Here is a 14,674-nt window from a genome sequence, read left to right as displayed (position 1 = left end):
TCACACCCCGTTTTCCCCCCAGCAAAGTCTGTTGGAGCACATGGTTGGTTTGGGTGTGTGCATTCAAAGGGCCATGCTGAACATTAAGCGATACTAATCAGTAAAAGTATGTAATAGAGGGGCTGCTAGCCAGTGGGGATAAGCAAATCTGGGATAATGTTTAGCTGCGCCATTGAATTACACAGTGTTAGGCATGTTTCTATGGTAAAGCATTTTAATTTTAAGGGTGTTGACATGCCATGGGCTCTTTCAAAAGGAGTAGGCTAGAACCAAAGCAAAAGCACACTCCCCTTTGCTATGGAATTCTGGAACGGCTCTAAGCTCCAGCCACTCTTGGTATTGAACTGTCATGTCTTCTGTAACCATGAAAGCAATTTCTGTCCCACATCTTTCCCTGCGTTTTTTTCAGCATGCCATATATTGGAATGTCCCAGTGGGATAGCCCAGGAAGTCATAAATACCATCGGACAAGCTTTTGAGCTCCGGTTCAAACAGTACCTGAAAAATCCTTCTGCTTTAATTGCTTCCAATGAAAGGTCAGTGTGATTTCCCACATACGATGAATATGCGATTTGCTGTTGTTTTGCAGGTGCATGCGATGCTTGTCCCTTCATCTTTGTCCATGGCCCATCTTTTCTCATTCATCAAGACGGCCTTGTGTAGCAATCTGCACCAAATGAGCTTGGTTTCTGTTGACACTGGGCTGTTTCTGATCTTGTACAGCCCGAGTCTTCTATCTGATCATAATCACAGAATTCTGCATCAGGGTTCCGTTAGATTAATTAATAAAAAATAAATTTGGGGGTGCCCAAATATTCAGGTAACAAATATTTCATAATGTATTATTCATTTTAATACAGATGCTTAAAATCACTGGAGATGGCAAGTGTCTTTTGAAGCAGTGCCCCATTTATTTCATTAATAGGAAAGAGGTGGGGTCTCTTCTAAGATTATGTTTGCAATAGCAGGTGTGTACATAATCTCAAAACAAAATGCCTAAAGACCCTAATCTGAAGCCCTGCTTCCTGGTCTACTGGCCCTACTCTTGCGGCTACTGAGGAACAGGGATGGTTCCTTTTTTTCGTGCCCCCACATCTTTGGAAGGGCATGTGGCCCCCGTTTGGTGGCCTTCAAGAGGATGTGTTTATTCCAGTTCTCTTTTCCTTAATTTTAGTAACCTGCATTTTTCTTTGTGATTTCATACACTGCTTTATTTTTTTATTTTAGTCATCCTTCAATGATTCTTGGCTTGATTTTTTTGTGTTTTAAAGCATGTTTTGATCCCATTTGTGTGAGTTTTAGCAAGTTGGTAATCTATTACATAAATAAATACATTAAGAAATATTTTTTATCCATATCCTCATTTAAGGGATCTAAATCAATAGATTGTTCAAGTAATCAACAAACAAAACAATTCTATACACATCTAGGCTGATACAAGTCCCTTTGAGTTCAGTAGGGCTCACTCTGAGCTAAGTAGGTAGAAGATTGTATCCTTAAACTTAGACAATTATTAAGATTTTTTAATTGAGTTGCAGTCCTAAAAATAGTGTAATATTAGAAGAAGAAGAAGCGGCAGTGGCAGCTGCTGCCACCACCACCCGTAATTCTCTAAGGAAAAATTATTGAATGAGCAGCTCAGCACGAATATCCATGCTTAGCTTGTATACAGTCCCAAATTCAGACCCCTCATCTCCTGTTCAAAGGATTTCTGGTAGAAGTCTTGTGAAGGAACTCAACCTGCTGAGCTGTTGCCAGTTACAGCAATTAATATTGGATGAATGCTATGTCTCCACATATATTCATACATCAATTACCCTGCACAGGGAAATGAACAGATGGAAAATACATTTCATTTACTGCTGTGGAAATGCATTGCCCGCTCTCCAGCTCCTGTGAATCACAAAATTAAATTCTTGGATAATATCCCCCTAGCCAGACTATTTGATCTGTATCTTTTTCCTGTTCCTGGACTTTTATCAAATTAACTTCTTGTTATAAATTAAAAAGTGCAATTCATGATGAGTTGTTTTTACATGGGAGAAAGGTGGGTGTGGGGAGGACTCAAATCTAAGCTTGCAACTAAATGCATGGGCTGCAAATGGAAACCAAGTAGTGGAGAAAGACTGGACTCAAGGGGTGATTTGAGGCAGTGCTCAATAAGACAGACCCCTGAATGGAGATGCTGGTTTAAATTTGAAGAGAGTATCTGTGAGCATGGGCAAAGCAATAAACCGTAACCTTTACATGTCCCAGAACAGAAATTGGGGCTTCTATAGCAGACTCCAAGGTTCATTCTCATCTCCCTTTTTAGGAATTAAGCCCTGTTTACTACCTTGACATTTAGTTTTAAGAATCCTGTGTGTAGAAGGCCCTTTTCCAAACTGGTGCCCATCAGATTATTTGGATTTCAACTCCCATTAGTCCCAACCAGCATGGCCAATGGCCAGAAATTCTGGGAGTTGTAGTCCAAAACATCTGTAAAAGGACAGCAGGTTGGGGAAGGCTGGGGTAGAAGATGCATCATGGGAAGTGCTGGTAGATAAGGCACTCAGACATGACTGGGGTAACAGCTAAATCTGCCCTTGATGTTAGCGCCATCTTTTATTTCAGTTCCTCTCTCATCACTATACTTGGCATGTGAAACTTTCAGTTTCTTTTGCAGATCATCCCACCTAGATTTATGCAGTAAGCACAAGATGTCAAAGATTTGGGTCTGGTTCCTTTTCTGTAAATGCACCACTGCACAAAGTATAGGCTCTCTTTATTAAGCAAATTGTTCCAATCAACAACTCATTTAATGAGGGGTGCCATTTAGGAAGTGGAGGAGATGAATCAATTTCTAGGCCATATGCTATTATTTCTCAGGAAAACCTAAATTTCTGGCAGCATCTCTCGGGAAGCATCCCAAGTAGAATGCAAACAGAAGAGACAAATAGCACCGTTACAAAAATCACTCCTGGAGCAACATTGAGGATTCTAATTACAGCGTTGCACACAGTTACCAGAATCCTCATGCAAGCAGACCCATCGCGGAACCCATATCGCATCTTCTCCCTCCCACACTATGCACAGCACCCTCCCGTAGAAAAGCGCACAGATGCAACATCAGAAGCCTCTGTGACCCCCAGTTTGGAGGCCATCAACTGACTCTTTTAGGCACACGCTTCAGGGAGTCAAGACCCTCTGTGGCACCCTACAAGTAGCCCTCCTGGCAGGGGGTTCTGTTATGCCCCTACTGTGGCAGCTTGGCTTTCCTGAGTACCAGTGAGGCCTGGGATGCAGGATTTGCCTTTGAATTAGATTTGCCAGCAATACCAAGTTTCAAGAACAAGAATAGAACAGCACCATGGAGAGCTCCAGGTAGTGCTGAGGCTGGAAGCTAGATAGAGTTATGTACATAGTGCTCCCACAAGCAGCAGGTTACAAATGAGCTTCAAGTGGGGACTGGGCCTAGTTTAAGCGGGTTGGCCCTGCCACCACAGTAAGGCTTTTTCTCTTAAAGGGCCCTGACCTGTTTGAGCAGCCTCAGACTGTGAGGACATGTGAATGGCTGTGGGGTCCTGGGGTCCTCGTGACTAGAGTCCTCAGAGCCTGAGCGTGGCAATGGAACTGGCAGCGGCCAGTCTCCCCCTCCCCCCCCTTCTCAAACAGATCAGGGCAAAAGGCTTTATTTTGCTAAACTGGCCACCTAGGCTTGATCTGTGATGCAAAAGAGGAATATTGCAGAAGTCATTCAAAAAAGCCAGAATGCCAGCTATTACAGCAATGAGATCTATTCAGTTTGGAACCAGCTTGCAAACTGAATCTCCCTCTTCCTTTCGCATTCAAAAGTTGCTATTCTATCCTAGGACAGTTCCTGCTTCTTGTGGGCCAGAATCTCAAATGGTGCTTCCAGTTCTGAATCAGACTCTGAGGTGACAATCCTTTGGAGGATTAAAGTTCCTCTTGAGGACAAGGGTTCAGGGTGCTGCCCCAGGGCCAGCCAAGGAAGGAAGGGGTGCCCCCGCAAACACAACAAGTAGAACCTACAGAACAGTCTTCTTCCACCCGTAGAAAGCTTTGAGTCCACCAGGACAACCAAGTGTTTCACAAAGGCAGCATTCATAACAATGTGTGCACTGGCGTCTGTATGAGTAAAGCAACATTTTTAGGAAGAAGATACTTCTGCAAAGAAGAATTAATGCTACAATGGCCACATCAAAGGGGGTGTCATTCAGATTGCCAATCAGTTCAGTTGAAAAGAGCTATGTAATGGGAAACAAGCAAGATGGGTTTGATCTCTACTGCCAGAGGCCTCCATGGGCCACTGGTGTGAAAGAATGAGGTGGTCTCTTGTATCCACAAGTTCCAGGACTAAATCTAATGTTTAGGAGGAAGATTGCCTAGCAACAGTAACACACGCATTGGTTACTTCCGGGTTGGATTTCTGTAACGCGCTTTACGTGGGGCTTCCCTTGAAGACAGTCCGGATACTTCAGATGGTGCAAAACAGAGCTGCTAGGATGCTGTCGGGGACTGGGCATTATTCTCATATAACCCCAGTCCTCTATCAGCTCCACTGGCTTCCCATTGAAGTCTGGGCTCAATTCAAGGTGCTGGTTATTACCTATAAAACCCTTAACAGCTTGGGACCAGGATACCTAAAGGAACGCCTTCTTCCCTATTTGCCCTCTCGCCCCCTGAGATCGGCAGCAGAAGCTTTCCTCCGGGAACTCTCTGTGAATATTAGGAGGGTGAGTACCCGGAGGAGGGCCTTCTCTGTGGTGGTGCCCCATCCATGGAATACGCTCCCCAGAGAGGTCCGCCTGGCACTGTCATTATATGTTTTTTGGCGCCAGGTTAAGACCTTTTTATTTAATCAATATTTTAACAAGTTTTAATATCTAATTTTATCACCATATTTTAATTGCAGCCAGAGTGGGTCATTAATTTATTTATGTTATACTATTATGTATTGGTATTTTATTTGTGTAAGCTGTCCTGAGGCTCTCGCAAAGGACAGCATACAAATATCTTAAATAAAGAAAGAAAGAAAGAAAGAAAGAAAGAAAGTTTCAAAAGTTCTCTAGTTGATTATACAACTCCAGACCCCATGCAAACAATTTTACTCACACCACTGGCCTTCTGTCCCACTCTGAACAGCTAAATTTTCATTTAAATTCCCATACAGACCTTCCCAGACTTTAAGATCAGCCTCGAAAGCTTTGCTCTCTGTGCCATCCCCCCGGACCATTAGGTGAGTGAGGAGGGACAAGGCCTTCTTGGTGGAGGTGCCACAGAGCCAGAATTCCTTTCCTGTGTAGTCCGTCACGCACTCTCGTTGACTTCTTTTTGTTACCATTTAAAAGCTTTGCCTTCTTGACAGCTTTTCCATTTTTAGTCATAGCGTTGCCTAGCTTTCTTGTGGTAAACTGCTGCTTTTCATGTTATTATTGCAATAATTTTATCCCTTTTTATTAAAATATTTATTTTGATTTGTGTTTTGGCCATGCAGTGAAACCATTCTGAGTGCTGCACAAGCAGAGGAATGGAGAATATAAACAATAGCTTTACAGACCGATTTGAGGGAATGCACTGCTGAAAGGGACGTGCCTCATTTGCTTGTGACAAATGTGAAATGTGTGCATTTCATATGTTGGTTGCTTTTGTACAGAGATGTGGTAAACCTAGGGAGATCCACATGGAATGCTCAGGATAAAGAGGACCATGAATATTATAATGAAATCCCAGGGAAAGAGCCCCCTACAGGTGGACTGTTGGATAACAGACTGAAAGTATTCCCGGAACAAAGAACAACCAGGCCGATGCACCATGAACAGCAGCACTGCCCAGTAAGTGTGTTGAGGTGGCTTAGCAATGTACCTCGCCTATTTCGGACGAATTTCCATAGCTCCTGGAATAACTAAAACAGCAGGTTTGTTTTCTCGTTCCTCAGAGGGCAGGAGTAATACTAGTGGATGGAGGTTATAAGGAGGCACATGGGGGATAAATAGAGGAGAAACACCTTAGCCTCCTCCTTGAATGGAACCGTTGCCTGATTTCCGTGTGGCATTTTACAGTCCAGTGTGGTTGCGTGTGCTTGGAGGCCAGTGCCCTGCGGATCTTACCTGTCCCGAACTATACTGCTGGAGAAGTCAGGCGCTCAGGCCTTGCTTAAATTCCAGGGGTGCAAAATCATATGCTTACATTGTTGGAGTTTTGGCCCAAGCCAGAGGGGGGTTAACAAGAGGAGAAAAACCATATAAAACATTCAAGACACCCGTAATTAAAACGAAACTCAATGAATTCATTAGAATGAAATTCAGAAAAGTCAATGGGGGCAAATACATCTTGCAGTGCTATGAAAAATTATTAAAGAAAGCCCCAGATGGATTTCCCAGGACAGAGAATTCCACAGGCTGGGTGCTGCCAGAGAGAATGTCCTCCAGAGCTGACCCAAGAGACTTTTGCTGTCACAGAGGAAGGACAAGATGGCACAGGTACCCATCCTATCAACAGAAGCCAACTGGACTGGCAGCTGAAGCTTACTTCCAACAGTGGTGATAAAGCAGTTCAGCTCAGCTCAGCGTAGCGGGTTAGCTTGGGGGTCCAGTACAGAATTGCATGGCTCTGACCTCCAAAAAAGGGACTTGCTGGGGGATGCTCCTGTTTCCCTTCCATGCCACCCTGGGACAGGGTCACAGAGGAACAGGTGGCCTTTTCAGTACCCTAGCCCCAGGCTTGAAGAGCACAGTTTGGTGCCTGTGTTCCCACAAGTACATGAGGTCAATGGGACCTGCCCCTCATGGATATGTACACAACTGAGACATAAAACGAATACTGGTCTCCTTAATGCATTATGAGTCACTACAACAAGAACAGTGAGGACACAGTCCAGTGGCCTCTCAACATCATCTGGGAGACCATGAGATTATCTGGAGTCCCAGCTCTGAGATCCTACAATCTGAGAGCAGGGACTTAAAGGCTGAGCATGGAAAGAACTGCGCTGGATGTCTCCTTGAGGTTGCAGATGGATTTTGGAGGGGAGAAAAGGGGGCTGTGTTTGGGGGCACAGAGGGGAGGAGGCCGGGGCCATGGACTTGTTTCAGCTCCTATTGGCATCCCAGCTTCCTTCCCTCCCCAGCACCTAAACTTTTGAAAACAGCTGTCTAGATAAAAATCCGGGGGCACAGTGGCAGCAGAGATGGATTGAGGGCAGCGGGCATAGGATTGCACTCTAAATGAGTCATATGACCTAATCAGCTGACCATGATGAAAGCTTCATTCCCCCTATCACAGGGGAAGAATCTTCTTCCTTTTGTGCTCTGCATTATTGCTGGCAGCAGGCATTCCAGTAATGGGTGGGACTACAGCCAGAGCTGGATGGTGTTAATGCTGTCCAGAACACAACTAAGAAAGGCATCTTGGTTTGTTTCTTCCCCAACTTGTGCAAGGGTCCCTCTTTTTGTTTGCTGGGAAAAAGAGCAAGGAGGCATGAATAATTATGCTGAATTATCAGAGGAATGTAAAATGTCATGGTTGTACAGTATGGCTATTGAATTTGGCTAGCTTTGGTTAGTAAGTTGGGATTTTGCCTTAAAGACAGTCCAAAGGATAGATGAATGATAATCTGTTAAATAATTCTGTTCAGAAGTTGTTGCTTTTTTGCCCAGAGAACTTTGATCCAAATGCGCTTTATAGGATTAGATCTAGTTGGATCAATCAACACTGGTTAATTTCTACTCCTTTCAGACTGAGAGTCCCAAAACCATGAATATATATGAAAACTGCCCAGAAGAACAGAAGCCGACAGGTAAGTAGCCTGTATCTTCCTAAGAGCTCATTTACAACTTTCCCTTTTGATAAAGGGATGTGTAGAAAGAAGCCCCATTCTGCTGGCAGTCAAACCTACCACTCTCTCTCCTGTCCTGGTGATCCAGAATGGGAGAGCTGAGGAGCCCACAGCAAGCCCGATGCTTAAGTCGTGCCTTTGCTCACTCACTTCTTTAGGAGCCACCTGAGAGAGACCAAGTCAGACAACTAAGTACTGGCAGCAATGAGCTGCTGCTGTAGTAAGTTGGAAATAGTCCCTTACGTGTATGGGCAGGTCAATGAGGTGCAAGGGCTCCAACCCTTCCTTTTGCACTTCACATGAAATATGGGCAAGGAATATAAACAAGCCAAAGAAAGCTCACCTTCCCTTTATCTCTGGCTGTACTGGTTACCCGAATAGGCCAGGGGGGCTCCATGGTCCTCCAAAGTGGCCTTGGTGAACACATCTGTTTTTTTTTTTTTCCTTTGGATTGAGAACAACTCCCCCAATTCTTGCAACCATTTATATAGTTACAAGCTTTAACCCCACCTTTGTGGGGGACAAGGTGGTGGATGAACCTGTTTCAGGAAGGCAAATAGCTTCAATCTCATAGCAAAAGCAGCTTTTATCTGCAGGATGATTGGGGAAAGCAGCTCCACCATGTCTGGTGTAATTCCTAACAAGGTGAAGGCCCCAAGACCTTGGCGTGGCATCAAAGAGTTGTCTTGAACTTTGGACACTGGGAAAGTTCACTATACTACCTGTTGGAGCTTCATAATCTCACCATTCTTGTTGGTTGGTCTCAGGGTTCCATTAAACACACAAAGATCAGGTTAATACATCATGACCTTGGGTTGGTTTTTTTTTACTCTTGTTGATCTGTTGTTTTATCCATTCTCAGTTGTAGAATTTTGGCATGGTCTGTTTGGTTTCTGAAAAGTGCAAGGAAAATGCTTTGTTGCATGGTTTCCATGCTTTACCATGGCTTCTTGGGACGCCCAGTCCCGGGGGAGCCATTGTTCCGTTCGTGGTGAAAAAACATTATTATTTTTATTATTATTATAACATTTCTATGCCGCCCCTTGCCAAAGCCTCGGGGCGGCTTACAACACAATAAAATACATTGAAATACAATAGAACATAATAAATTACCACTAAATACAAAAATACAAAAAATACACTGAGATACAAACATAATAATATAAAATTAAAATTAACAGTATAAAATAAGTAAATAAAGAATATAGGAGGAGAAAAGAGAAGGAAGAAGAAGTTGCCCTGGCCAGATCATATATTTTAACAATTAAAATGATGTTTAAATAAAAAGGTCTTTACCTGGCGCCGAAAAACCAGTAACAACGGTGCCAGGCGGACCTCTTTGGGGAGTGAATTCCATAGGTTTCACTCCATAGGACTCTACAAAAACATTTTAGAGTCCTATGGAAAAAAGTGGCAATGGAAGGGGCCACTCTAGGCATCCAACCTCTACTATGAACAGCTCTCTAACAATACACACTCAACACTTGTTTTGTTAGCTGAGCTGCTCATCATCCTGTTTACTTTCAGCAACAGCAAGAAATGATGTCCATGCATGGAGAAAGAAGGGGAGAATCACAGCAAAATTGTTCAATGTTTAAAAAAAACCCTTGGGGCTGCTTTTCCTGAAATGGATGGCAGCACTAAAAAGAAACATCATAGCTTAAAAACCCTTTCTTGGCATTAATGCTGGACACATTTTCTTGCTTATGTCTTGGTTGGGTATGTTTGTCAAATTTCAGTGTTTTACATGCCATTGTTGTTTTCCCTCTCATTGGAAACAAATTTCTTCCTGTTGCAATTTACTTTAGATAATTGCAGTGAGCCGGTGCAGACAGCAAGGAAAGATACTCCACTGCTGAAAAATGCAAGCAAAGGGGATCTTTTTGATGACCCTCGATATATCAACACACAAAATTTGCAAACGACACTGTGTACCACTAGCGGCCTCACATCAGGACAGACCTGTGGAAGTCCAGTTCATGATTCAAGTAAGTTCATATTCCTGCAGTATTTTCTTTGGAGCTTTGATAGATATGTGAATGCTTGTAACAGGTTTCTGAAACAGGGCTAAGCATCTGTTTCTGCTGATTTGAGACAGGCAACGCCAAGTTTAGAAAACAGGCAGTGAAAACAGATGACCATGAATCTGCTCCAGATGCCCTCCTTGGGAATATATGCTATTTATCAGCAAAGGGGGAGGCCTTTCTTGGGGTGGTGCCAGGACTTTGCAACAATATTCCTAAAGATGTACATCTAGCACCAGCATTGCATTACAATTTGGAAATGAAACCCATCTTTCTCCATATAATTTATACAATTGATTTATTTGCCTTTATTTCAAGGAAGTACAGTTCAGCAAAAAAGTAGGAGAAACATCCTCATGGGAAGAGCTATTTCACAGTGCAGCACACTGCCTCGGGAGATGGCAGGCTCTTTTTCATGGCAGGTTCTTCAGAAAAGGGTGGATGGGCCACCTGGCAGCGATATTTCAGTGGCATTCTGCAGGGGTTGGATTAGATGACCTTCAAAATATCCTCCAACTCCTTGGCTGCCGGTTGATGGCATTTTTTTCTTTTTACAAAGCATGCACTGACCTTGTTCTTTAAAAAGAAAAAATAAAAAAAAATAATTAAACTTATATAAGCAATACAATTAATAATGATTAACACAATTAAACACTACTAATAAACATAATAAAACAATACAATAATACTCCACCGGGATCAACAAATCATGCCACTTAATGTAAGATCATTTATTCATTCAGGTTGCCCCACTCCCGCCTCCCTTCCAGAACTGCATTGACTCAATGACCTTGTTCTGATCCAAGCTTGCACTCTTTAACACAGATTAATTCTGCCTTCACTGCTGAAGGATTCTAAATAATTATAGCTTTAATGTGCTCAATATTGAATGTACCTTTTGCTTTGTAAGTACCTTTTGCTTTGTAAGTTTGCTTTTGCTTTGCAAATTTAGAATAAATCTGTGAATCATGAAGGTTCTATTTAATAATAACCCCTGAGTTTAGATCATGTTTCTTTTTGCAGCAAAAGGCAACCTTCTGCACACACTGGGAGATTTGTGAAAAATTCCCAGGCACAGCTGTAAAATAGGTGGGCATGGCTAGCCAGAAAGGAAAGTAAAATGCCCAGAACCATTCCTGGAAAATTATGGGTGCAATCTTATTCATGTTTAGGCAGAAAAGATGTTACAGTTCCCAGCATTACCTTAGCAGCATGGGCTGGCTGGAAAAGCCTGGGAGTTGTAGGATCTTATTCTGTTTAAATATGCACAAGATTTTACCCTAAGATGACAAAAAAGTTCCCATTTCCCATGATAAAGTTCCTATTTCACTTTGAAGCAAACTTAGTTGCCAGTAAAAAAGTTTAAAAACACCCATTTAAGTTAGAGATGAGAGAAGTCCTACGTCTCCACGGGCAGGTTTTGGGCCCCATGTTGTCTGTCCGCGACTCAGTGGCTATTTGTTTGAGGTGGAGCTGTATAGTGTGGGTTACTCCCTAGTCTCTTCCTCTGAATTTCAGGACCATTGGAAACTGTTGAGCGGGACCTTTCCAACAACAGGGAAGATCTTGGAGGCATCACAGGCCCAAAACCACAGCTGTGGAATGAAGAATGTTACCACGGAAAGTTAACCAGGAAGGCCGCCGAAAGCCTCTTGGTGAACGATGGGGATTTTTTGGTACGAGAAAGTGTGACATCTCCTGGCCAGTATGTTCTGAGTGGGTTGCAAGGAGGTCAAGCAAAGCATCTGTTGTTGGTGGATCCTGAAGGCAAGGTAGGCGCCCCGGATGACATGGATGCCGTGTGAAAATGAGAGGGTCCAAGGACCATGTACTGATGCTGCTCAGGAGAGGACCATGGGTGGGCAGATAGGGGAGGTGCCGCCAGTCAGAGCAGGATAGTCTAAACTGCCCTGTTTTTCTACCTCCATTTCTAATGCCCCTTCCTTCTCCTATCCTAAAATAGATTTTGCTCCTCCTCCATTGTGTGAAACCGCACAAAGCACCTAGATCTGGAAAGACCCGAAGAATGGAATGAAATATTATAACAATCTCACTCTGTGCCAGGGGATTAGACCTCTCTGAGTCAAATTCTGTTTTGGAGAAGCTCTTGGTCACATTTCAGTAGTGGATAGATGCCTGCCTGTGTTACCTTAAAGCACTTACTGTCAGCATCTGAGCCACAGTTGAACCATTTCTCCTGAGAAATGAGCTAGGATATGAGGAATGAGCATAATAGCTGGAATGCTGAACCAGAGATGCAGGTTCCCGTCCCTGCTCAGCCATGAAGCTCCCTGGCTGCCTTTGGGCAAGTCATGAGCTCTCAGCCTAACCTTCCACACAAGGCTGTTGTGAGGATAAGATGGAGAAGAGGAGGATTATGTAAGCTTCTCTGGGTTCCTTACAGGAAAATGTGGGATATAAATATATTAAATAAATTCATCTCTTTAGAATTTATGGGTGGGGTAAAGTGGGTGGGGCCACCGGAAGGATGCGTGGTTGTCTCAAGAAGCCCAGAGATCCACAAATAGATCCCGGTGGACTAGATTTACATTCTGCTCTATATCCTGGCTCACTAATAGCAAGTGCATAGTTTGCACTTACTTGCCTTCATCTGTGTTCATCTAGTGATAGACTAGATTCCTACACCACTTTATCAGTTCACAAAGGATGACTTATCATTGGAAACTAATGATGATTAATTTAAGTTTTTGCTTCCTTTTCCAGGTTAGAACCAAAGATCACGTATTTGACAGTGTGGATCATCTCATTCGCTATCACATGGAAAATAAATTACCAATCATCTCCTCTGGAAGCGAATTAAATCTGAGCCAGCCAGTAAAGAAAGGGACTGGGCCCTTGCAATATAACAAATAATTTTCTTGGGTCACATTATTTTCAACACAATTCTTTTTCCTAATAAACTCCAGGGATCATTCTGAAATTTGGTTCCAAGGAATCTAGACCTGCAAAGAACAGGTGGCGCTTCTAGAAGATTTCTTCGCGCGCGCGCGTGTGTGTACATATGCCTATGTGATTATCTATTTGCATCTATACATTTCCATCTTTGATTGGCTAGAGCAGTTTAGCTTAGCAAAATGAAACCTCAGAGAGTGATGGATTGGGGAGAAATCAGGCACTGGAGTCACCAAAAAAAAGGAAGAATTTTAGAATCAGTAGGAAATGAAAAAGCACAATCAAACTTTCACAAGCAAAAGAAAACCTGACTTGAAAAACTGCTGGGATATTAGTATGTGCCTTTAATCTAGGAATTTTAGAGAAATAAACTATTTCTATTGGAAATATTTTGAGTTAACAAATTAATTTGTGTAGATCTAAGAACTAATTACAAAAAAGTAAATCTGAAAAGGACAACCAGGCAGACAACTTCCATTATGATACGGCTTTTTTGTTGATACTCACACTTCAAAACTCACTTTCTTCATTAATGATCTCATCAGTTTTGGCACAATGTAGGAGAAAGACCATAGCTTAAAAGGTTCCATGCAAAATTCAGTAAGGTATAATTAGTTACTAGCATTAATATTATCATCCCTCCATTTCTCTGTTTGGCCTAACTATAGCTTTCTCATTTTCTAGTAACTGCAATGTTGGCAAAATTTAATTATGTAAACTAAGTAAAAGTCTAAACCACAAGTTGACACTGCTTGATTTAGGTTTGCCTTCAAAAAAAACTAGCCTTGCTCCTATGCCTTTAACAGTAGTACGGCATGTGTTGTATGCTTAAGTGATAGATGAAGCTCTCTCTGCTGAATTTCTGCATGTCAAACTACTGTTGAAGGCAGAACAGCTGAACTAGAATAAGCCTGAAATTAAAAGGATGGCAAGCCCAGTTAGAGAAGTCTCAAAGACCACTTTACTAATATTGTCAGCAAACATCAGAAATAACTTTCATTCTTAAATGGAATTATGTTTACAATGTAGAGATGCTAAATGAAACCAGTTATGTATTATTTTGCAGGGGAAGTTATTTTAAACCAGTATATATATATTTTTTCTTTTTTAACTTTGCATCCAGTATGCTTTTTCTCTTCCATGCCAACTGTGTGTGGTCCTCTCTGTTCTTTTACAACTCATTTGTTTCTAAACAATTAAGATGTGTTTTATAAATAAATGAATATACATGCTGCATTGTCTCTGTACCTGTTGTCAGTCTGAAATATTCTGTACATTAACATATTCTGGAGTGATCCTGTAATTTATGTATAAAGGAGAACAAGTATTTGGAGTTCTGAAAAGATGTCACTTTTGAGCAACCATGAAGTAAAAATTACTGAACTCGATGTGTCTGCATGTCACATTCGGCTAGGTAACCTGGTTTAATACACCATGATATGAATGAGCAGCATGTTAGCACTTCCTTCCTGCAAGTGAGTAAATAACCCAGGCATGGTGGATAACCGGAACCCAGGATTATGGCTAGGTCCTTGCAAAAACAAACAAGCAAACAAAAAACCCTCCCAGGATTTCTCAGTGAATAATAAACACTAGGTTAACCTTGGTCACCCAGTCATAATATGGGATTCAGAAGTCACACAAGCTAACCCCTTTCCTACCTGCTGACCCAATCTCACACAGCAGAAGCAAATGGAATTTATGGATCAGCATGCTGCTCATTCCGTTTTTTAAAAGCCAGGATTCCTGACTTAGAGTGATGTGCAAATATGGCCAATCGAATTTACTTTTAAGAGTACAGAGGACTGCACTGCACATGGTATTGGGTAAGACTGGAAGGGAGAGTTTTCTCAGGGTATCTTCCTTTTATATATGAGCACAATGCCATCACACTTGGAAGCTG

General features: G+C 42.3%; 1 protein-coding gene across 2 annotated transcripts in view; it reads left to right on the top strand.

Moving 5' to 3' along the window:
* SHC4 (SHC adaptor protein 4) overlaps positions 1 to 14,012 on the top strand; it is a 60,399-nt gene extending 46,387 nt beyond the window's left edge. For both annotated transcript variants that reach the window (XM_044438997.1, XM_044438998.1), the window contains 6 exons: positions 410 to 536; positions 5,657 to 5,834; positions 7,735 to 7,795; positions 9,643 to 9,822; positions 11,377 to 11,630; positions 12,583 to 14,012. In XM_044438997.1, the coding sequence (XP_044294932.1) occupies positions 410 to 536; positions 5,657 to 5,834; positions 7,735 to 7,795; positions 9,643 to 9,822; positions 11,377 to 11,630; positions 12,583 to 12,732 (950 nt within the window). In that variant the 3' untranslated portion in view covers positions 12,733 to 14,012. The remainder of the gene's footprint in view (positions 1 to 409; positions 537 to 5,656; positions 5,835 to 7,734; positions 7,796 to 9,642; positions 9,823 to 11,376; positions 11,631 to 12,582) is intronic.
* Positions 14,013 to 14,674: the final 662 nt, after the last annotated feature.

Source organism: Varanus komodoensis, unplaced genomic scaffold, assembly GCF_004798865.1.
Source record: "Varanus komodoensis strain SLA01 unplaced genomic scaffold, ASM479886v1 scaffold33, whole genome shotgun sequence".
In the NCBI taxonomy this organism is placed as follows: domain Eukaryota; kingdom Metazoa; phylum Chordata; class Lepidosauria; order Squamata; family Varanidae; genus Varanus; species Varanus komodoensis.
The sequence above is the reverse complement of the archived record's forward strand: the minus strand, read 5'-3'. Positions and strand labels throughout refer to the sequence as shown.